The sequence below is a fragment of the Trachemys scripta genome, chromosome 8 (genome assembly GCF_013100865.1).
Source record: "Trachemys scripta elegans isolate TJP31775 chromosome 8, CAS_Tse_1.0, whole genome shotgun sequence".
NCBI classification, from domain to species: Eukaryota; Metazoa; Chordata; order Testudines; family Emydidae; genus Trachemys; species Trachemys scripta.
In genome coordinates this window covers 18,276,565-18,301,056 of record NC_048305.1, presented here as the reverse complement: position 1 = coordinate 18,301,056, position 24,492 = coordinate 18,276,565, and the positions used below count along the sequence as shown (strand labels likewise).

Here is a 24,492-nt window from a genome sequence, read left to right as displayed (position 1 = left end):
TAACTTCTACAATAGATGAGTTTTTGTTTGTTTTTAAATGGGTTTTGTTTTGTTTTTAATTTTGGCCTGTCAGTGCCATTTTATGACAAAATTTTGCAGCATTTCATGCTTGGAATAAGAATTTTTTTTTGGTTAAACATTGGCTGGAATACTTGTTGAAATTAGTGGGCAGTATTTTTAAAACTAGCTAAAGGAATTGCTTCCTTATGCAATGTAGACTTGCAGTCAGGGGAACTTACCAAGCAAAATGAAATAGCTGGGTTTAAAAAGAGGACTGGATAATTATTTGACTGTTAAAAACTTTTGCAGCTATGTAAATTAAGGTACTGATAGAGGTGGGATAATGAAATCTTGTGCTATGGGGAAGGGGGGGGGTGTTTCCCCCTGTATAGAATTGCCCAATTGGCAGGGTGCATTATGGAAGGTTTATCTTCTCCTGAAGTGATATGTGTTGGCCTCTGTAGGAGGAATGGACTAATGGTTTGATACAGTACAGTCATTCCTATCTGATTACAGTGTGATTCCTCATAAGATACCATGGCACCAGCCAATTTATGTGCTTTTGTGGGGGTTTTTTTACTTTTTATTCTCATGCACTTTGGAAACTGATGTTATTCCTCCCATGCCTCCAAACATATCTTCAGATTTAGACCCAGGAAGCTTGGTAGTATCGTAACATGAAGGTTTTCCAAATAGTGTTATCTCTGAAGCTGTGTTATCAGTGGGTACCAGCCTGTCACCCCGGTGGTGGATGATGCAAAATCACCATTCCCCAGCCTCTTTTGCAGCAGCACTGGGGCTAATGCTGCAGAGAATTTATTCATTTGCTCTGTGTAATTTGATACCCTGGACTGTAGTCTGCCTCCTCCTCTCATTAAAAGAAGTGAGACAGTTTCTCAGAAATGCTTTGGTACCTTTGCTCCTGAGGAAGAAAGCCGGGTGGCACTAGGAAGGGAATTTGCTGGCCATGCTTCCCAGAGTCTGCTGCTTTTAGAATATTATATGGCTTCTTCATTGGAACCAAACATGTCTGGGAAAATGGCTTCTACCTGGGCTCGTCCTATATGGAAGCTGCTTTCCTCTCTATAGACTCCTTTGTGCTAGAGTGTTGGGTGGAGGTTGTTTGATTTTTCCAGACATGCTGTAGCCAGCAATAGAAAAGCAAACCCCTATCAGGAACAGATTAATATTTTCCAACTGGATAAACTTCTCGTGTTTTATATTGACTTCTCTTGGGTTGAAGTGGGCTCTGTTATTGCTTAAGAGCAGAAATAAAGGTACACAATACCCTGTGCATGTCACTCTTATGTAGAAACAAAACTAATTTATCTTCCTTGCTAAACCCAGGAGTCAGTAGAAGACATTTCCGTTCACTGTTAGAGAAATTGATGCGCAGTGAATCAGAAATTATCCTAATGGAACAGAACAGTCCAATGAGTCCAGTATGTTCACTCTAACAGCAGCCAATGCTGAAAGCTGCAGCAGAAGGAAAAGACCCTCACAATGTGCAAGGCCAGTTGTGCTATAATATGATGTGCAGAATACCAGAGCCATAGGGGAAGGGGGAATTTCTGCCCAATACAAGGAAGCAATCATCTTATGGAGCTGAATTCATGGGATATGTAATAGGGAAAATATTGTTTTGATCTGAAATGGATGGATTGCACTATTATAGTGCCTTGTAGTTGATATTGGGGATACAGAGAATAGTACCTCTGTGATTTTGAAGAACCAGGGACAAATTTGCTCAGTTTTACTCTGTAGCACATCCTCAGTTTCTTCTTTCTCCTTTCTTTGGAGGGGGTGGATTTAGGAGTAAAGTCTCCAAACTAAACTCTGAAGAACCCTGCAGACTGCAAGAATCAATTTAAAGATCCCCAAAGTTAGTCAATGTCTGTTTTCATATGAAAATGGAGAGATCAAAGAACCAGGGTTGACTAGGAGTTCTTGCTACTTCAGTCCCACCCTAACCACCCAAAGCTGTGTGCAAGGTTTACTGGTGCTGTGCAGCCTTGAAAATTACTTCTGCCTTCCAAGCTAATTGATACAAAATGTCACAAACTGGTGACTGATCCAGAATGGGATTAGATTAGGCTGTAAAAGTGAGGATGCTGGTCAGTGATCCTGCTTCTGTTCCTAGGAGGAAGGTTAGGGGACTTTCCCCAACCCCAGCCCCTCTATTCTGGGTCATGATCTATTTTCTCTCCATTGTCCTAAGGTCACCCGTGTTTCGTATGAGTTTGATCCACATAAGAGAGAGGAGAGGGGGTAAATAGAGCAGAGTAAGGGGGATGCACCAAGCAGTGGAAACTGAAACAGGGGGATGTGGAATATGGTCCTTGTTGTTGGTGAAGATTGAGAAATGAAAAGAACATTGTTGAGTCATTATTTTGTCAGGTCTTTGTGTTGTGGCTGAGAAGGTAGGTGTAGGAGGCAAAAATGCATGGCAATTATATATATGGCAATTTACCTCTTCAAATGTTGTATAGATATTAACTGTCACTTCTGGAATCCCACCTTCACTATACATCTAGATGTGATTTTTTTTTTTTTTTTAGTGCCAACAGCATGCTCAGTGCTCTGTTAGACACAAAAATTAGGACAATCAGTGCCCCAAAGAGCTTAAAAGCTGAAAGATACTTACAGGATAATATTTCAAAATGCAACAGATTTGCACATTGCAGTAACATTTGCATTCAGAATGCCTGACCCATTCATCACTGACAGATTGGAAGCCAGGTAAAGGGTATGGGGAAGCCTCTCCCAAGCTCTGTTTTCCCCATGTAACAGATTGCAAGCCCCCTGTGGGCTGATGATAACACACTGATAAGGATGTCAGTTAGGATCGATCTTCCACTGAGCTGAACAATTTCTGAATGCCAAGGGTCAGGCATACCATTAAATTCATGTACATGCCTGTCCGATTGTACTGTATGTGGTTGTGGTCCCTCATTATAGCAGTAAAATGTGTTGCCGATTGTGTGGTGGGGGGAAAGCAACCACACATTTAAAAACATTTTCATATAGGGCCAGATTCTGCTCTCATTGACACCCGTGAACTGTATTGATGTTAATTTTGCTGCACGGATGTGACTGAGAAGAGAATTTGGCCTACAATGGATTTCTTTTAGTTTTCCTGATCTCTTCCTCAGTAGTGCTTGGATGTCTTTGGGAATAGCAAAGGCAGAGTAAATTAGAGACATGCATTCCGCGGAATTGTATTTGTTATTTTTCACCTGTGCTACAATTATATCAGACCTGTTTATTCTGAATTATCACTTCAAAGGAAGATTATCTTACTCTCAACCTATGTATTTACCTATCTTCCCCATTGTATTCTCTGTGTGTCTTGGTAGTCTTGTGAACCACCTGCAGCAAATCCACAGAGATCTGCTGTGCTACTTGATAATCTAAATCCTTACAAAATGCTGAGTAAGATGGCATTTGTTTTTTGACATAACTGTCAGATCAAATTCAGAGTCTCTAAACTTCCCTGTGTCTTTTCATTCTTCTAGGAACAAACCAGGATGCTGGAGATGGGAATAACTGGCCCAGAGGGCCACGTGCTGAGTAGACCAGAGGAGGTAAAAGACAAATGAAAAAAAGATAAACAGTGCACCATCCTTGTTACACTGAGGCGCTTTCCCCACAAGGTTTCAGCCATACTTAGCATACTGGTGTCTAACAGTTCTATTTTATCTATACTGGCAGTTCAACCATCATCAGTTCAGGGGAGGGGCCTTTGGTGATAAACCATGTTCAATAATGATTCCGTTTCCTAGCATAGATAGGAGTCCACGGGTCTTCCTGTAATGCAGCAGCCATAGGAAATCAGTGCTGTCAGGCTGCAGTTAATGCTATTTCTGATGCATTCACATTTGGTAGGTGATTCCAGTGGTGAAAGAAGCCTGAGATCAGAGAATCAGTGCACTGAAAATGAGAGTACCTTTAAAAAAAGGGCATCATCCATTGACTCTCAAAGTGCATTCATATTGTAAAGGAAAATAGTGTGGACTGTACCTTCAGCTTCTCCCTCATCTAATCTCTACTTACGGTCTAGAATGTGTTAAAATAAGACACACAAAGCCTCCCGTGGTGGGAATGGGGGATTTCCCGATTGTGAATTGCTGTCAAGACATTTAACTGGATTATGTCTACTCTTTTTATTTGCCCATTAATCTGAGGTCAGTCTAATTTTAGATTATTTTATAAATGTCAGATTGTGGTAGCTGTGTGCTCAGAACTGTTTTAAACTTTCTACAACACATGGAAGCAAGAGAGAGAAAACATAACTGAAATCTGCTATAGTCACAGGGAGGAGAGGGGAGTAGATGTGAAGATTTGTACTTCAGACTTACGATCAGAAATAAAATAAATCTGCTTAAATGAATGGTATACCGACGAGGTTCATATAATATATAGTTTATTCTCTTTGAGATGTGGGACATTAAAATGTCTCCTCTAGAAAAAAAGACCCAATATTAACTCTACTGGAACAGATCCTCAGCTGGTGTAAATTGACATGGTTGCATTGACTTCAGTGGAGCCAGGCTGATGTACACCATCTGGGGATCTGGTCCATTATTTGTTATCAGAAGGCAAATGTTGAGGTTTTCATTGTCCAAGGCTGGTTAAGGGTTGTGGAATGTTTTGTTCTAGAAGAGTGATTGGCTGGAAAAATGACTCTAAAAATAGCACTGAGAGGCGCCACATTCCATCCGACTGGCTCCAGAGCTCATTGGTTCAGCAATTCATACTTTTTTTCCTACTTAATTATTATTTACTATTTGTCCCCCTGAATGATGACCCCATTGTGCTAGGCATTATACCAACACAGAACAAATTGCTGGCTCATCAAACTCAACCTGGGACCTGAAAGTCAGTTAGGGTTCTTCCTGCCTCCTCCATCCTTGCCAGGCACAAAGATTCCCCAGCCAGAACATAGAGTGAATGGAAGTGGAAGGGCTGCATGACGCAGTAAAGAATCCCCCTGGCTACAAGTAACCCCAGCACAGCTGTACAGGGTGTGCAGCACTAAGGAGTGCAAACTCGTTTTTCAAGTGAGATTTGGATCCCTACAGGGAGCAGAGATGTGGAGTAATGAGCTGCCATTTGTGCACCATCACTTTAATTACTATAATTACACTTTAATCGGGAGGGAAAGATTGGCCACTGAATTCTAAATGCTAACATGTCTCCCAATTGTTTGGAGGAAGTTCTCATCTATTGCCTGTGACCTAATTGCCACTATGAGCTGAAAATCATATTGTTGTACACTGCCTATGCTTTCTATTTCCGCCCCCCAAATCCACAAAGTTTGGAAGCCCAGGCTACTTGCTCTCCAATGTCCACGTGATATGTGTTTCTCAGGTGCCTCCGCTGTTTCAGTGGCACAGAGCCACACGGACAATCGCATCCTTTCTGTCACGGAGCTGTCTGTGAGGCATTACACACTTACCACAAATGGAGTCCAGTGGCCTGAACTCACTCAGCATAGCCTGTCTGGTCCTGAATGTTTGCAGCCATATGGCACATGTGCCACCTTGGTGTCTCTTAGGAATTGAGTGGGGTGGTTAACACTATAGAATCCTGCAAAAATTGGGAGGTTTTGGGGAGAATGAGGGATACAGTTAGAACTGAGTAAGCCATTTAAAAAAAAAAACAGTACCAATGGGTATCTGGTGTGCCAGGGGTTTAACTGCATGGCTCCCCTTGACCTAAATGGGAATCATGAAGCTAAATATTCCTGACCTCGCTGCTTTGAAGGTTTAGTTCTCAAGGTCTTTCCCTTGCTGTCTTCATCATGGGAACAAATGCACGGAAATACTTCATGCATCCAGACCCACTGGGGAAGGGTTGAGTACGTGGCTGAGGCTAGCATAACCCAATGGATGTTCAGAGCACATCCAATCTTATAGCCAGATGACACAGGAGCAGAAATAGCACCCTTAGTATCATTTTGCAAGATGGAGGGGAAGATGAAGCTGATTGTGTACCTAGAAAATATATCTGCAGACCAAGTTATACTTGTTTGCAAGCACAGCTCCTCTGTGACAGGGTTTCAGGTATCTCTGCTCTTAGAGCTCTATTTAGCACCTGCAAACATGTTACATGCAGAAGTACAACCTCATGACCAGCTAGTAAGCATTTGTTAGGCTGGAAATAAAAATAGACACAAGGGTTCTCAGAACAAATATCCTTTGCCGTCTGACCCATAATACCCACTTCAAGTGCTCTAGACCCATTGTTTGTGGCTATGGTCTGTGAAGGCATCCTACTGTTCTGGAACCATTGCTCCTAGGAATAATTAAATGGGGGACTCCTTGGAGCTAGAATACTAGGCTGAGAGCAAATAACATTCAACAAAACTTGTATGTTGAAGAGTCAACCTGTGGATGACAAAACATTAGTGTGTTACTTGTCCTGTGTCATTGCAGTTTGAAGGGTCAATCTAGAGTGCGACAAGCTGTGTGTGTGGCATGTTCACCATAATCACTAGTGAGGGGAATGGGGTTGAAATGTAAGGGTGTCCTGTCAGTGATCATTTGATACTGCAAGTGAACTGCTCCAAAATGTCATCCCAGTGGTTTGCAATATCCAATGTTAAGAGTATTGCATACGGACTTACACACACTTAGAAGCTTGTATACTGTATAATATTTTCTTCCGCACATTTTTCATTCTGTGCCCCCAAGAACCATTTTAGCATCTAGATGAAACATTTTTGTTGAATCCAGTAACCATCAGGACAATAGCCTAACAGGTTTGTGTGCATTGCTCAGTTTTCCAGTTGTGGGAAAAATCAGGTTTGCATAAATGGGTGTTTCAGCAAGAAGTGCTGGCTGCAGAAGGCAGCCTCTAGTTCCCCAGGGGAATTTGCATTATATGCTTATTGGTTCCCTGCCTTTTGAAGGTTTGGAGTTTCCTTTTCTGTAAATTTTTTTTAATACTGAAGCCTTAAGCCAAACTGTTGACAACGGTCTTGGAAGGCTTTTTGGAATGAAGTCAGGCTGAACGGGGGATGATGTAATTCTTCAAAGAGATCCCTCACGCCGAAGTACTGAAAATTCACCCTGTTACAACAGCAAACAAGATATAAAAGTCCAGGGCTGATCATCTTGGAGGCTGAAGTGGCAGAGTAATAGCACAGACCCCCAATAGCAGAGTAGCAGCACAGACAGACTCGGACAGGGGCCGAACTACCTGCAAAATAACCAGCTGCGAATTGCCCGCACAGACAGCCAAGCTTCAATATTAAAATAAATGCATGGTGAAGCCTGTGGTAGCAACTCAGCCCTGCGGAGAGGGAACTGAACTGGAAGCCAGGAACCATCATCCTGCTGCTGATTTGCTGTATGACCTTGAGCATGTCAGCTAACCCGTCTCTGCTTCAGTTTCCACTTTTGGAAAAGGAGGATAATGATGCTTACTCCCTACAGGAATCTCTTTCAGCTATATGGATAAGAAACACCCTAATAAGTGCTAAATATTATTAAAGGCTGAGAAGCTGGTGAATTTGTAGCAGCAAAAGATCTGGATCTAGATTAAGCGCAAGCTGGGGTTTATGACTCCGGGCTGGGCATTTGATTCCGTAGCACTCAGCTCTGTCAAGCTTTTTTTACAAGACTTCAGCCCCAAATGATCTATCTCATTCTGATCTTGTTGTTATTTATCATTTGCATTGTGGTAGTAGGAGTACGGTTGTGGACCGGGGCCCCGTTGTGTTAGGTGCAGTACAAACACAGAACAAAAAAGACGGTCAGTATCCCAAAGATCTTACGCTTTGCGTATGAGATAAAAGACAGAAGGTGGATACAGAGTGACCAACCGGGGAGCACAAGGAAACAATGATACAGAATTGGTCATCTTCATAGGCAGTTGTCCCCATTATATGAAGACCTTGGAATTTCCTGTTGAAACCCAGTGGGAGAGGGATGGTCTCATGGTGAGGTTAAGAGAGAGGGCACCCGTGATCAGTGAAATGACACAGCATGGTGGGATTCACCACATCGTGGCGTGGTTGGTGACTCCTCCTCCTTGTGTGTTATTTGCAACCTTTGTGTCGCTGCTGTGTTCCAGCTGGAGGCAGAAGCCGTCTTCCGCGCCATCACCATTGCTAGCCAGACCAACTGCCCTCTGTATGTGACCAAAGTGATGAGCAAGAGTGCTGCTGACATCATCTCGCAAGCCAGGAAAAAAGGTGAGTGGCTGCTGTCTCAGATCACCCTCCTTGCCCCCTGAGTGTGTGTTGCTGGAACACCTTCTGCAGAGGGCCTCTGTGTCTTTCTGTTTGGTGCTACCAAGGAGACATGTCCCTTGAGCTAATTTAAATTAATGCCTCTACTTCCCGAAGTGTCACCCAGCCACTGTGAGGTTTTTCATGACTTGTTAAGTATGGGTATCCTGGAGTCCTCGTGCCCCTTACGTGAAACTGGGTTTAGCAGGAAACAATTGGGATAGAAAAAAATTGTCTGCATCCCTGCTTACTTACATCCAGCCTGCCCATGGTCTTGAACCAGGCCCCTCACCATGGTCTCTGTGCACTTAGCTGGCCAGCTGCTTCTGTAGAGTGTGCATATGAGTGAGAAACCAAGTTTGACTCAGAACTTGAAATCCATCATGGGGTTGATCTCTGGCTTGCATCGTTTTCTGGCTAATATGGGGCTAGTTTGATGCGTGGCCCTTTGTACCAGGCCCATCTGGAGCTGACTCTGGTTGCGTGCCAGCTGCTAGCACATCAGGGATGGAGGGTTTGGTTTAAATACCAGAGTTTATCTCCGACCATAAAACGCTCTCTCTGCCAAGCAGAGGCGTATCGTCCATGTGCAAGTGATTTGCGTTGCTAAAAATATCCCCTGCCTGCCTTTTGATGTGCCGGCGCTTTCAGTGGGTGTCTGTATTGAGGTATCAGGCCTTTTAGATGTGTGGGGAGCCCCGTCTGGCAGGCTGGATGCTCCTGGCAGATAGAGGTGACTCCCCGCACCGCACACGGGTGTATACACCCATGCATTAGTTACCTCACCATTCCCTGGTTTTCCCTAGAGATGTTAAATAAAATGTCTGTCAAACCTATTGTCCTTCTGTATGTCCAAGTCCGGCACCCACATCTCCTTCCTCACCACTGCCTTTGACAGGGAATAGAGAGAGACCCACAGACACACACACTTGAAAATCTTGGCTCGCTTGAGCCAACCCCTCACGCTAGCAGACAGATCTCCATGTGTCTGAGCAGTCTGGGGCCTTTACACAGGTTTAGAGAGGTTATCAGTGTGACGAAACTGAATCTGCGGAGTGCAGAGGTGGCCAGAGCTTTGATGGTGTTCAGTAAATATTTACCTGTCTGAAATGTGCAGAGACGGAGGAGTGGGAGAGAGAGAACTTGAGGCAGATGAAACTGAACAGACCCTAAGAGGTCTGACCCTTCATCCGGTGTGTCAAACTGCACGGTGTGTATTTGACTCAGGTTGGAAGCTTGCATTGCGAGATTGGTTCTGGACAGAGCACCCTGCTGCCAGCCAGTGGGATTCCTGACTCCTGTCAGGTATTTCTAGGGTGCCAATCACTCTGGTAGCCGTGTGGCTGTTGTTCTTGGGGCTAGATATGAAGGCAACAGGCACAAAGGGAACGCATCTGGCAAGCTGGATTCCTATACTTGTGCTGTTACTCGCTGAGTGGTGCCAGTGTGTTCGATACAAATGAGGGGAAAATGCAGCCTCTGCTTCAAACAGCTGAAAAAACGCAGACGAAGCTGGGACTCAATAATCCTCAGTAGCGTGATCTGTGCTGTCTCAGTGGGTGTTCTCGGCATCGCTCACCCCCAGAGTTCTTTCCTTTCCCCTCAATGACCCCACTGGAGTTTCACCCCAGAAACTTGAGACCCCAGGTCCTTGAGTGGCAGGACCAGGATCATGCCTGGAACCTGTGCCACAGGCAAAGACTGGACACTGCTTGTTCTCCCTGCCCCCATACGTTCCCACTTGGAGTCACACCCAATCTGATCCACACAAGCCAATATCCTAAATCAAAATAGATATACCACTGAAGGTCCAATTCCATAAACACTGGGGAAATGAGAATGCCCCCGTGCTCAGCTAAAACACACTGAGATCCATCCGTATCTCTTCTCTACAGGGAATGTGGTGTTTGGTGAGCCTATCACAGCCAGTCTTGGCACGGATGGGACACACTATTGGAGCAAGAATTGGGCCAAGGCTGCTGCGTTTGTGACCTCTCCACCTTTGAGTCCAGACCCAACAACCCCCGACTACATCAACTCCTTACTGGCCAGGTAGGTGATTTGCAGTGGGAGAAAACCTCTCTTTTCCCCACAAGAATTGCACTGAAGAAATTGCTGGGACTGTACCAGGGCAGTTCCCTCTCTGGAACCTGAGACTGCTGTGGATCTGGGGTTGTGTGGGGGGACCTTGACTCTGGATGGGTCAGTGACCCAGGGGGCTGTGGACTCAGCAGCGAGGCTCAGCAGGAAGAGTGGAAGCACTGGACTATTTGTTGGGTTGTAAGCTGCAAAAACCTTGCAAAACCAGGGTTGATATTTGAAACGCCCCAAAGTTCTGGGGTATCTGGATCCAGGGGATTAACAATTCTAAGAGTAAAAGAGAAAGGCTTACCTTGCAGGATGCAGAATGAACTGCTGGATTCTCCAACTCCTGCTCTGCCATGTTGGAAATACTGAGCAAATAATAACGATCCGAGTCCCCTTGTTTTTACATGGACCCTGTTGTAAAGAACACTTTACACTATACGTGAAGGATGGTGCCCACATACACTGTTCATTTGCTGCCCAGATCTGTCCATCATGTAGGAAGTTAAAGGCTTTACCTCAGTGTTTGTACATTTAACTATATACATGGTGGCTGGTCCTTGCTAGCCGGTGGACGATATTTACCATTCAAAGCAATGGTATTGATTCCTGTGTTAACTGAAGAAAAACCTTGGACTGGATAAGCAGCAGCTGCAGAACAGGAATGAGGTGTGTAGATAGAGTTGTGTGCTGCCACAAAACTGGGTTAACAGGAGACTGCAGGCCAGGATTGAGTTGCTTGCTAGCATTGTGTAGAGGGGTATGTCTGGAATAATGGGGTGCTGCCGCAGTTCAGGAGCGGAAGTGGCCACGTCATGCTGCCTGGGCAGCTCCAAGACTGGGTTAACAGGATGTGCCCAAGATCAGCACTGAGGTGCACTGGCAGAGCTGCGTTGAGGTCCCAGAAATGAAATAGCTGCAGATCAATATTTAAGGTGCATTAGCTGAGTGGGTTGTGGGAAAGTGTGCAGAGCCCATTGCATAGACTTCTCAACCCCTCCCTTCACAAGAGCACCACATTTACCTGCCTCTGACCAAAAGGAGAAAAGTATGAAAAGCTTTGGGACCCACATGTGCCTCTCCCAAACTGCACTGATTTCCTCCTATGTGCAGCCCCTTATATTCTTCTGTGAGATTCTCCAACCAGAGATCAAAGGAATCTCTTCTCTGATCCCAGCTGGTCTCTTTGGCTTGTTTTCTTGTCCTGGTACAAAGCTGATGGCAATTAGGAAGCCTGTTTTGTCGTCTGGTTGGGTTTTGGTCTGGGTAGTAGGTCAGACATATGGCAGCAATTGTGAAGGGGAGATAGAGATTATCAGTGGATTAGAACTGAGGTTCCTAGGCCCAGACCAAGGGCACAAGGCTCAGCGTATTTGTGTCTCTGTGCTTTTCAGATTCACGCCCAGTCCATCTGGAAACCCAGCAATCCCTGTACTTTTCCTCCTTATCATTAGACATGGCTTTGAGGATTGTTTCCTCCCACCTCCTCCCCCACCCCACCAGGATGACTTCATAATTATCCTGCATCCTCTCTGCTCCCTGAATACCCAGCAGCCAGGAAGTTTCCAGAGAACTTAATGCAGTTGCTGGTTCGGTCACTAGAGCTGCTTGCTGCTGCCCTCTGGTGTCTTTACACACGAATATACCAGACTAGAGCACACAGCTCAGTCCCTGCAAGCTCTTTAGGGGTGCTTTTTAAACAGGCTTTGGGACATTGAATCTAATAATAATAAAGCTTCTCTGAACAGCTGAGATGAAATGGGCTTGAAGCAAGCCCCCTGGCTTGGTTACTTTTGCTGGAGATGTCATGTGTGCAGCGATACGGCACATTTACAAGAATGGAAGTAATCTTGGCACGTCCAAGAGGGGGGCACTTTTGTGTCTGCTGCCCCAGACTCCAGAGACAAGAGGGTAGGGCCTAGGATGAGGCTGTTTATGGCAGCCAGCCAGACTTGGCTCTTCCAGTGAGGTCTGTGTCCCAGTAGGGTGCTGATGAGCCGCTAAGGGGATGAGCATCTTTCAGGGTTGCCTCTTTCAGATGTGCCATAAAACTTAAGCTCCTGGCCGCTTGTGGATATTAAAGATCCCATGGCACTTTCCCCATGGGCTGGGCTACTAACCTTGGTGTCCTGGCCACATTTCAGTTTAATTGCAATGTCTGAGCTCAGTTTTCCATCCTGTCTGTTGCAAGCCACCCAGTGTGGCTTCTGCCCTCCGCAGCGGGTGTGCTCGCGTCAAAAGACTCTGCAGTGACCCAAAGGCTGGTCCATTGAGTGGCTTTGATTGTGGCTACATAGGAAGATGCAGGAATATCCCCAAAGTAGAAGGGTCATAGGAACAGGACTCGGGGAAAGGAAACAGACAAAATCAGGGGCTGCCCATGCATAGAGGTCACCCCTGACCCTTCTCTCCATTTAGACTGGAGCAGATCGTGCCTGAGGCCAACAAAATGTCTTACATTAACCCTTTTGTCCCCACCCGACCAGTGGCGACCTGCAGATTTCGGGGAGTGCTCACTGCACATTCAGCACTGCACAGAAGGCGATTGGGAAGGACAACTTCACAGGAATCCCGGAAGGGACCAATGGCATCGAGGAGCGGATGTCCGTCATCTGGGACAAGGCAGTGGTAAGAAACGGATTGGGGTCAGGGAAGGGTAACTCATCCAGGTTCCCCAGAGGAGGGGGCATGGTCCTGCCTGTGGTGACATCTTTCTCAATGGCAGGTTTACATAAGCCAAGCAGGCAGGAATGAGAGAGGGCATTGTGGGGGGAGTGGAGCACATTCAGGGTGAGAATCCAGGACCTTTGAAGCATGCAGCGCTGCTGAGAGGTGGTGTGATCTAATGGATAGAGCACTGGACTAGGATCAAGGAGAGCTGGGTTCTAGTTCTGTCTTGGTTAGTGGCCTGCTGGCTGACTTTGGTCAAGGCACTGCACCTCAGTTTTCCCCATCTGTAAAATGGAGATAATGCTACTGACCTCCTTTGTAAAGGGCTTTGAGAGTGTCTGATAAAAAGCTCTGTATAAGAGCTGGGTATTACTGTTATCTGGGTAAGGGAAACATACCCAAGGCTTGCTAGACTCTAGTTCCCCTTATATCAGTTTTCAAAAGCCAGGTAATTTTTAATGCAGAGATTTTCCTTTCTAAACAAATTCCAGTGGGTGGGTTTTCCCCTTCATATTCACTGGCTGACCCTTAGTCGATCCTACTGGCTTTAAGGGAAGTGGGCATTTTAGTCTGGGCTTGTTACATTTCTGTTCTCACAGCTCACACAAGGGGTATACTGTTTCCTTGGATACCATCCTCTCCCTCCCCATGAGATCCTACTGAACTGTGGAGCTATGAATGCAACTAGGTTGAAGACCCACCCGTTTTATATCTGAACAGGCCACGGGGAAGATGGACGAAAACCAGTTTGTGGCAGTGACGAGCACCAATGCTGCCAAAATCTTCAACATGTATCCACGGAAAGGGAGAATAGCGGTGGGGTCGGACAGCGACCTGGTCATATGGGATCCTGATGCAGTGAAGATTGTCTCAGCTAAAAGCCACCAGTCGGTAAGTCAGCTGCTGGCCTAGGGAGTGTTGGGAGGTGGTTGGCGTAACTGGCAGGCATGATAGGTTAGCTGCTCTGTACTGCCAAGTAGGAGACTTGGATGTAAGAAAGTAACTCGGTCCTGGATTGCAGAGTTAGACCACTCAGCCCCTGGCTCTAGGAGATGGGCTGTGCTTGTCCTGAATGCTGAGTGGCACCACCTCTTGCTCTTTTAGTTCTGAGCCTGAATACAGCATCGAACGCCCCTCTGTCCTGACCTACAACTCCCCTAGTTACTATTCCAGGCCCACATGGCTCTACTGTGCACCTCTGTGCTCACCTGAATAAAAGGGGAAGATGCCAATTCTGAGCTCTAGTGCTTAGCCACAGTTCTTGTTCGCACCCCCTGCTATTCCAGTCTTTGGCCGTACACAAGGTGGGTATTGGTTAGTAACAGAGTCTGGACATCATCTCAGTTGGCCAGGCTCTGGTTCAGAACGCCTGGGTTCATGCTCCTGTTGCCCCTCCCCGTGTGCTGCAGGCAGCTGAATACAACATCTTTGAAGGAATGGAGTTGCGTGGGGCTCCGCTGGTCGTCATCTGCCAGGGGAAGATCATGCTGGAGGATGGCAACCTGCATGTGACACAGGGAGCTGGGCGCTTCATTCCCTGCAGTCCTTTCCCAGACTATGTCTACAAGCGCATTAAAGCCAGGAGGAAGGTAAGGAGTTGAGGAGACCCGGAACACAGGAGAACGAGTCCCGTAGGTGTGGGAAAACACTGCAGCTGCCTTAGGGGCTTAGCGTGTGCACGTGCTGTACTCCCATCGCTGTAATGGTACCGCCAATGGAGCTACATGTCTGAGTCGCTCTCTTCCGCAGTAGTGGACTCTCCTGCTTAGGTCACTGTGCCCCTTGAGTGCTGCCCGGTTAGTGCGTTTCAAATGAGAAATCAATGGGAGCTAGGCACCCAACTGGGCCCTGGTGCCTCATCAAAGGGTGTAGAGTATATGTCACCAGCAGAGGTAGGATTTTGGGCTGTTTGCACATGTTGCTGTAAATGGTGGATGGCCAGTCTGGAGGGAAATGAAGAAAGCAGAGGCTACGAGGTTGAGGAGCAGGAGTGGCGCCAGGGTTTTTGCCGCCCTAGGCAGCAGCACTCCTCCTCTAAGCATTCGGCGGCGGGGTCCTTCCGCGCCGCGTCTTCGGGGCACTTCGGCGGCGGGTCCCGGAGCGAGTGAAGGACCCACCGCTGAAGATGCAGAGTGGAAGGACCCCCCGCCGCCGAATTTCCGCCGAGGGTGGCAAAATGCCGCCCCCCAAATCCTGCTGCCCTAGGTGACCGCCTAGTGGAAGCGCCAGCCCTGCTGGGGAGAGGACTTTCTCCCCATCAGGGGGGCAGTAATTCACAATAAAGGATTCGCCTGTTGCGCTGGGCTTAGGGCTCTTTTACAGATGGGAACTGAGGCATGGAACTGAGGCTAAGGGATTTGCCCCAGGTCACACTGGAAGTCTGTGAGGGATTAGGAACGTGGGCATCTGTGCTGGGGAGGTCTGGTGCACGGCAAGCCCTGTGAGGTGGGTGAGAGCATTGCAGACAGCAGCAGCGGGCATGGTGGCCTTGAATCAGATGAGGGCTGTGGAGGATGGAGGGGCTCCCTGCGCTGTTCAGGGAATCCCGGTTTCCCAGTTCCAGTGTTCTCAGTAACTAAGAGAAGCAGCATCATTGCCTCCCGTGCCCTGTCTCTGACAACAGATGGCCGAGATGCACGCCGTGCCCAGAGGAATGTATGACGGGCCCGTGTTCGATTTGACAGCCACGCCTAAAGGCGGTACTCCTGCAGGCTCTACCAGGGGATCCCCCACCCGGCAGACGCCTCCCGTCAGGAATCTCCATCAATCTGGATTCAGCCTGTCAGGTGAGTGTGAGCCGTCTCTGCGCGGTAAAGTGCTGCGTACCCATGGACCGAAGAACCCAGTGACACCAGGTCCCAGAGGGCTGGGCACAGGGTGGGACTGGGGTTAGATTTTGTACAAATGGTTGTGGTGATGTCTTGGGGAGAGCTGCCCTGGCCAGTCTGTGGGGCTTGCTGCACGGAGGGGCCCCTAAATGGGGGATGGCTGGAGCTCGCCCAAGCCACTTTTCCCCTGCAAACTTAAAGGGATTAAATGCCAGAGCCCCTCTACTGCCTCCTAGTCCCTCACTCCCTGACAGCGCAGCTCCAGTGAGGAGGCTCCACAGAGATGTCAGTGCAGCTGCGGGCTGCCTGGGGGCACTGAGGTTCTATTGGAGTGAAAGGGGGAAGAGGGTAGGTCTCTTAAGAGTAATCTGCCCCCAGTGAGTCGTGTAGGGACCTTCTCAGAGACCACAGGCCTCCTGACTGGTTGGCCTGTGAGCCACAACCCTCTAATTTCCCTTTCTCCCCTCCCTTTGTTTCTGGTCATGTCCTAATTTCAGGTACCCAGGTCGACGAAGGTGTTCGTTCAGCAAGCAAGCGCATTGTAGCGCCCCCTGGAGGCCGCTCCAATATAACCTCCCTGAGTTAAGCACCCAAGTGGCGAAGGAAACACCAATATTCAAGGGGGAAAATGGTACATTGGTATTTAAGAAGGAAAAGCAATTTAAAACCGTTCAGAGCTGAAGAATCAATAAGCCTCAAGCCTTATGTTTCACAAACGCTATTTGCTACCTAGCTTTAAAAATATTGCTTTGGTTTCTGTTTATGCATAGCCTTAATTTTTTTCTTTTTCATTTTTACATGCATGCAGATCTGACAGGTCACTAAGTTAAGAGTCTGTAATATACGTGTTGAGTGCTTGTGTGATGCCGCATCGTAAGGAGGGGGCGGAGAAAGATGGGATGACCGTGGCATGAACGAACTAGCTAGGCAGGTTATTCAGAAGGAATCGGCGGGAGGGTGGGGTGGAAGGGTTGTGGGGAGGGATCGTGGGAGGTGGATAGGGGTAAGGTGGGTCTGTGTGTTGTGTCAATGTTCATCTGTTTCCACTCAATGCTGGTCAGACATGGCTGCCTCCGTCTTGTGTTGTGAGGCCCATCGGGAAGCTCAGAGTCATCTCTGTAACAGCTCTGTTGTATCGCCTCATGTAAGACTTTATTACTTTGTACATTTTATTAAAAAACAGAAAGCAACTGTTCCTTCCAAACAATTCGCTGCACCAGTTTGTTTTTTCTCCACGGCCATAAAAGGGGAAACTCTCTGTTGGCCCCCGATTCCCATGGGGTGTGTGCGTAGGAATTGGGAAGTGAGGGGGTTGTGGAAAAGTCCCTGCCAATACTCTAGCGCCTCCTGAGACAGCCTTATCCTTGTTTGGTCCGCTCCCACTTTACTCTCTTAAGACCCAGCATTGATGTTCCTGTCTCCTTTTGAAGACTTTGCCATGAACCCTGCCTGACACGTTAGACACATTTATATGCACTACGGGAAGGTGCTCATTGCAAGTGACCTTAATGCTGCCCCTTTCACAACAGGGCGCCTGAGACATGGCCAGTGCCTCCTTCTGCCCTCTTCAGCAAACAGGCACTATCACAAGAAGCTCCTGGATCCTACTGAATGTTAGCAGGTGGATTGAACAGGAGTACTTGTGGCACCTTAGAGACTAACACATTTATTTGAGCACAAGCTTTCGTGGGCTACAGCCCACTTCTTCAGATGCACAGAATGGAACATATAGTAAGGAGATACATATACACACAGAACATGAAAAGGTGGAAGTAGCCATATCAACTCTAAGAGACTAATGAATTAAGATGAGCAATTATCAGCAGGAGAAAAAAAACTTTTGTAGTGATAATCAAGATGGCCCATTTCAGACAGTTGACAAGAGGTGTGAGGATACTTAACATGGGGAAATAGATTCAATGTGTGTAATGACTCAGCCATTCCCAGTCTCTATTCAAGCCTAAATTAATGGTACTGTATCTAGTTTGCATGTTAATTCAAGTTCAGCAGTTGCTCGTTGGAGTCTGGATTGTTTTTTATCTTTTCAATACTAACTTGTCCCCACAAGGTGGTGCTGGGACATCAGAAATGAAGAGCTGCAGGTTAATTAGCTCCTGAGCTGCTTTCCTGTATTTGGAAGGGGGCGAGAAATCCAATGGAGAGTGACCCTGAAAAGTGATGGGTTCACGTTTTTTAAATATATCACAATGAGATCCATTTCTTGGCAGTCCAGAGAGGCCAGGAACCAAATGGATTTGAACCCTGAACTATCCCGTCTTGTTTAGAAGTGGCCCCATCCAGAACAGGGTTGGTAGTGAGATGTGGGAGAAACCTGTCTTGCTACTGCCCATGCCAGGGATAAACAGATGACTTCAATCTCTACCTCCAGGGCTGCCAAGCTGACACCTATTGCAAACACTCAAAATGGACTAAGTTAAAACGTTGTATTTGCCAGCCTGTCTCCACCATCCCACTGCAGAGCTGGGTCAATAGCAGGAGGTTAGACCTCTCCCACTGCCTGGTAACCCTGCCAGGAGAAAGAAGAATCAACTCAACTTGGATACGTTTCTAGGCTCAAATTTTCAAAAATGACCACTGACTGACTGAGTTCTTTGGTTTTAGGTGCTCAACTTTAAACATCGTGGGTTTGATATTTCAGATGACTGAGCCCCTACAGTTGGAATCAATGGGAGTTATATATAGATACACAACACTTCTAAAAAGCCAGGTCCTGGCTACCATCTTTCACATTGGGCAACAAGAACTGAGACATTCAAAATCAGGGACTCACTTGGAAAACTTAACTGCTACTGTTTGGGGCAATGAAAGTTTCAGTTCCCATTTCGCTCTCATAATAAACTCTGTCATCTTAATTATAAAGAGTCCAGGGAGAATTAAGAGCAATGCAGTATTTCCAACCATAAGAATTCCAAAATGATGAATCAGGCCCCCCAAAATTACGAGATTGACTTCTTTTTTTTTTTAATTGGTTCTTGTTTGTTTTATGGTTTCTGGTGGCACCTGCTTTGTTTTCAAGCTTTCCTCCACAGCTCTAAGGGCTAGAAATTGTATTTATTTTTAAATGAAAACTGACAGTGTTGTGTATTCACATGATTTCAACAGCTGGGTCTTTAAAAAAATATTGAGAAAGTTGGCAACTTTGTAAAACTTTCAGCTCCCCCCTATGTAAGTGACAGTAGCTATTGAAGTGGCTCAGGCGTTGAGTCAAAATGTAAAACCTTCAAGGGTTTGTTTGGGGGTTTTCTTAGGATGTGTAGAGAAAAATATCATTGAGATTTTCTTAGTACTAACAGAAACTGGGCTCTTCTGGAAGAAAAGGAAAAGGTGGATGGCCCAGAGGGATGGACAAATCATCAGTGAAATGATCTCTCTCATCCGCCTTGAGGCTCTGCAGCTGTTCACACAGTTGTCCTTTTTGGAGTCCATGTATAAAAGTTGTCTTAATTCTTCATTTGGCTGATAGTTGCGAATGTGCCAGCATCCACAGAGCTGAAGAAAATGGCAAGTTACCTTTAACGTGTGCTTGTCTGCCCCTTGCATCTAAAGTGAATTAGATGCTATATCAAATTACTTGTTGAGTGAGCTTTCAACACTAAATTCAAACTGCAATTAGATTTTTCAGCTCGTGGGAGCTGCCTGGTTTCGTTAACGTCCACACAGGGTGCACAGTGCGTCAGGGTTGCTGTCTGCAGATCCCTCTGCTGGTCTTTTCATTGGTCAACAGAAAGCCTGCAGGCCAGTTTGAGGAGTGGGAGTCAACTAGCTGATTAGGATGTATAGATGGGCGAGATGGATCCCAACCCTCTCAGTGCAAAATCCAGGCGCCTCATCTAGAATGAGGGTAGATGCTGTAGTTCTAAAAGGCTGACAAGACCTCAGCAATCCACCTGTTGTATCTACATGTATTTCAGACTCCATGCTGGCTCCCTTCACACTCCTTCCTTATCCTGGACAAAGGTCACTGGGGTGGGGCCCGAGGAACTCTGAGATCCTCCCTTACTTCTGAAAGGATGACCTGCCCTCAGCAGAAACAATGGAACTAATATGAGGAGAGCAATGCTTTCGTGGGATGGGCCACTGACTGTGGAACTTGGAATGGTCACGAGCAAAGTCGCCATGAAATGTGAAACATGCTCACGGGTCAAAGGCTTCATGGAATTTTATAATACATTACAACAGGGGGGAAAAACTCCTTCCACTTCATGTCTTGGAATCAGTGGGTGAAGGGAAGTCTTATTGGTATTTAGTACGGTGCTCAAATACTGTTGTGACACAGGTGGTAAAAATACCTACACAGCTGATACTATGTGCTGAAGGCAGAAATCATTCATGACAGACTAATTTACTCAAATAAAACCACACCAGAGATTGCAGGAACGCTAGGATTAGGATTTAATTATTAGCATCATCAATGTGCATGGCCCATTGCAAAACAAAGCAGCTCCTTTTCGGTGCCAGAGCAGTGACCAGTAATAGTATTAACTCTGGTTGGGGCTAACACCTGTAGGTGAAAGAGATGAATGCAGCCAATTGTGTGAGAACCAAGCATTCCTTTCAGCGATGAGATCAAACTCAAGCTGATCCCACTGTCAGGGATAAAAAGTGGGCATCTGGGTTGAGAGAGACATTTATTCCTATCACTCAGGTTGCATGGGGCTTTTGACAGCTGCGGGCTGAATCAATGCATGCTTGTTCTGTCCAAAAGTACTTAGAGTGCTCGGCTATGGGGTCATTTAGAATATTCTCCTCTGTTAGCAGGCTCCCACTGTCAAAAAACAGATTTGACAAAACAGTGGGGGTGGGCGTAAGCACAACCTCTGACCTGTGTTTGGTAACAGGGTGAGGTAGTGGGTCTGTAGCAAGAAGGCTTGGAATACCAGGGCGCTACATAAAACAAGCAGCTAGGCATACTAGCGTTCGAGTCCTAGCTCTCAACAGTCTTCCTGGGGCATTTCAACTAGGTCCTTATATGGGCACCTATTAGCATAGTATCTGAGTACTTCGCCAAGAGTCCGTTTTAGCCTCACTACGCCCCTCTGCGGTAGGTGTATCCCTGTTTTACAGATGACTAACTGATCCACTGAGAAATGAAGCAGTTTGAGCTAGGTCACACTGGAAGTTTGGGAGAGCCAGGAACTGAATCGGGAGCTCCTGAAGCCCCAGCCAGTTCCTGTAAGCAAAAGGTCAGCACTCCAAGCCTTACTTTGCTTCAGTTTCTCTATCTGTAAAAGGGTGTCAGGACCTCTGTGATGGGGTGTTGTAAGGATTCATTACTTAATGCTTGTACAGCACTTTAAAGGTAAGCACTAAGTACTAGTACTGAGATTGCTCAGAGCAACAGACTGGGAGCCAGGACTGTTGTGAGTTTTAATTGATAGTGTGGTGGTAGTGGTGAGGGTCACTTGATCCCCCTGTAATTCCATCAATCAATCCAAATTGGGTCAAAGTAAGGACTGGATTGAAAATCCAATGCTGTGTCTGAGCATGTCAGGGGGTAGGATGCCTGTGAGGGACACGTGTCCATTGATGCCATCCAGCCATTGTGTTTTAGGTTTTCTGTTGGTCTTTTCCATCCTGCTTTCATTGGATCAACGTTGAAGATGACTCCACAGAGAAGGTGGTAGGGAATTTGGAGAAGGTGACTTTACCACCTCAGAGAGAGCATGGGGTGACCATTTGAGAGAGCGGAAGGGAAACAGCTAGCTTCATTTGACTTCAATTCATGCCACTGGCTGTTTTCAATCATTCGGCGATGATACATCTTGAATGGTATCCAACTTCTTGTGAAGGAAAGAGGGCCATGGCTAGTGCATAGTGGGGTTGGGCTTCTCTTAGTAGATTTATGAAATGGGGGAAATAAAGCAAACTCAAAACACCCTGCTGTGAGGATGGGGCCATTCCCACTAGATCCTTCCGCTATGAGATTCTGTCTGCTAAAAGCAGTCATGTGCTCAAGCCTCAGCATTCAGATCAGTGTTTCATTCCTCCCCCTAAAGTTCCCATTACAAAGATGGGGACTAACTTCAGGCTACGGTGCTGCATTCAGATTCCAAGCACACCCACAGTTCAGGGACATTCAGATCTGGAGTTTGGGTTTGGGGGTCCAACCTTCTCAGAAAGGGATTGTGCACTGGTGCCATAACTGCTGCTACTTCTAATGCTGCATACACTGATCACTCTCCCTAGAGGCCTCTGAGCCCTCCTTGGGGGCAGCTGCTTGCTAATGCATAAGGATAAACTGCATTCTCCCAAACCAAACAACATAGCCACTGTTTAATCAACAGAATATGGCTTACTCATAATACTAATAAACCATTTGCATCTGTAAGAAGGCACCCATCCTGCCCCAGGTGGTCTAAACGTGTAAAGCAAGGATGGCTCTTTTCCCGAGTTTTCTGAATGTATCAGAGAATGGAACCAAGACCTGCTTCCAGGTTGCAGTGTGCAGATGCTGTTCCTGAAGAATTTTTAAAACAGCTTCGCGAAGGACAAAAGCACATTTAAAATAAAAGTCAAGGAGATCCCGGTTGGCTCAGAACAGTGGAAACTCACACTTTGGCTTGAAATGCAAGTGACCTCAGAAACAACACTGGCTTTTAATTGTCTGGGAAGGAGTCTCATACCTTGTTTTTATTCAGACTTCTACTTGATCAGATTCAGACAGGGAGAGAAAGGAAGTCGCAGGGGGATACCAAGAACAGTTTTGGGCAGATGGGAGACAGTTTAACACACAGTGAGAGTAAGACAGAAGCAAAACAAGAAGGTGAGAACTCAGGGCCCTAATGCTTTAACAGATAGCATCATTCACAGCATCACTATAAACCAGGTGCTTTGGCCAATTTCAATCTTGGTGTAAGTTGGTGGAGTTACCATTGGGCATTGTGGCTGCTTAGACCAGGGTTGAATTTGGTCCATAATGTTCATGTCTAACACCTTAGTGAAAGGGAAATTGAGACTACAAAGTTAACATTCTATCACACTTAAAGATGCATAACCAAATTTACCTCTGGTGTAAGGGGCCATAACCTCATTGGACTCAATGGAGTTGCATCTGCTTATGCCAGTGGTGAACTTAGTCTGTAGTATGTGCTAGTGAAGCATCCACCCTAGCGTGTTATCCAGCAATACAGAGCTACTACCTCTTCCTTTTCTGACCCAAATGAGTAGGTTTCCCTACCAGTCCCCATTGTTCACATGCTCTTAGCCATTGCTGAGCCAGCCCTGCCCAATAGCATAAGGTCAGGGAAGCTAGGGAATTTCATCACTCAGAAACAGCAAAACAGACATAAGAAACCATTATTGCCTTTTCCCCATATTGAGGAACTAGATCATTTCCCTACCATAGACTAAAGAAATATTAGAAATAAATCCTGCTGGAAGCAAAGTTCCTGTCTTCTGCCTGGCAGCTGAGAGCAGCCCCTTCTGCCTCTAACAATTAGAGATGAGTCTAAGCTATGAGGCTCATGTCAAAATCCAAACTTCCAAAAAAGTTTGGGTCTGTGATTCTGCTGCTGGCTCATCTCTAATATTGATTCTATGTGACAGATCTAATTATGCATTAAATACCCTTCTGTTGCTTCCCACTGGCAATCAACTGATCTCTAGCCTAGCTTTACACTAGGACTTCAATACCCAAATGTTGTGCCAGCAGGCATCCTGCTCCACAAGGATAAGCTCCTCCTTCCTGCACTCAGGGTCTCGTCTGAAAAAGAGACATCTTCTTGTGGTCAAATTCCTGCAACCATCTCCGGCAAAGAAGGAGGCTCTGACTCTTGTTAATTTTGGCAGGTTATTTGCAGGGGCAGTACTAAAGACCTCTCCCTGGTCCCCTGTATTCACCTGACCTAGGGTGGAAGGAGGAAAAGAAAGGTGCACAAATTTCTGGCTTAGACGCCCCGTGCTGGGGTATGTGCATTGTCCTTTTATCAGTGGGTAATTCTATTCACCAAGCTCCACGAACATGTGTAGGTGTGCAATGAGCCCTTGGGGAACACACCAGGGCAGAGGCTAAGTGAGCTCAGAGGTTGTTGTTCTGGCTGTCTTCTTCTTCTGGGTCTTTGGTTTGTGCCAGTGTTATATTCTCTTGGATTTCATTGTGGTGTCTCCTCATCCTTAAAAAAAAGAAAAAAATGAAAAGTCAAAACCCAAGGGAGAAAGCCAGCATGAGGCAGCAGTGTATGCCTGTTTCACCGCCAGCTCGGTGTGTATTTTACCAGTCAATTCTTAATCCATACATAAGCTTGATTTCAGCCGATTTCTCCTCTAGTGAGTGCTACAGCATTTCGGCTAGCTACATTATTTCTGCTAGCACAGTGCAACAGCCATGCCTGCTGAGTCCTTGTCTTGAGCACACCCTTATCAGCACTCTTCCCCACCCATTTTCTGAGTACACCCTAACATATTCTCTCCCCTGTTCCTGGGTGGCCTAAGTCTGGCAATTTCACAATTAGTGCTCTTTTCGTCCCCCGAAAAGGAGGCTCTACTTCAGGGGGATCATTACAAACTTTGGGCCCACTCCAGCAATCCCTGCTCACATGAACAATACTTACAGAAGTAGACTCTGATTTCCAGGGGTTCTACTTGTATGAGCAAGTGTTACAGGCATGTACCCTTAAAATCATGTGAATTTGCATGGAATATCATAGGATTGGT

The 24,492-nt window shown here is 46.4% G+C and overlaps 2 protein-coding genes across 6 annotated transcripts in view; one reads left to right on the top strand and one right to left on the bottom strand.

The window, feature by feature from the left end:
* The window catches only part of DPYSL3 (dihydropyrimidinase like 3), a 75,056-nt gene extending 58,030 nt beyond the window's left edge, over positions 1-17,026 (top strand). For both annotated transcript variants that reach the window (XM_034778560.1, XM_034778561.1), the window contains exons 7-14: positions 3,516-3,584; positions 8,080-8,200; positions 10,132-10,288; positions 12,808-12,949; positions 13,712-13,882; positions 14,401-14,580; positions 15,615-15,777; positions 16,317-17,026. In XM_034778560.1, coding sequence (XP_034634451.1) covers positions 3,516-3,584; positions 8,080-8,200; positions 10,132-10,288; positions 12,808-12,949; positions 13,712-13,882; positions 14,401-14,580; positions 15,615-15,777; positions 16,317-16,405 — 1,092 coding nt within the window. In that variant the 3' untranslated portion in view covers positions 16,406-17,026. The remainder of the gene's footprint in view (positions 1-3,515; positions 3,585-8,079; positions 8,201-10,131; positions 10,289-12,807; positions 12,950-13,711; positions 13,883-14,400; positions 14,581-15,614; positions 15,778-16,316) is intronic.
* Positions 17,027-22,430: 5,404 nt separating this feature from the next.
* The window catches only part of STK32A (serine/threonine kinase 32A), a 137,107-nt gene continuing 135,045 nt past the window's right edge, over positions 22,431-24,492 (bottom strand). For all 4 annotated transcript variants that reach the window (XM_034779486.1, XM_034779482.1, XM_034779483.1 and 1 more), the window contains one exon: positions 22,431-23,951. In XM_034779486.1, coding sequence (XP_034635377.1) covers positions 23,858-23,951 — 94 coding nt within the window. In that variant the 3' untranslated portion in view covers positions 22,431-23,857. The remainder of the gene's footprint in view (positions 23,952-24,492) is intronic.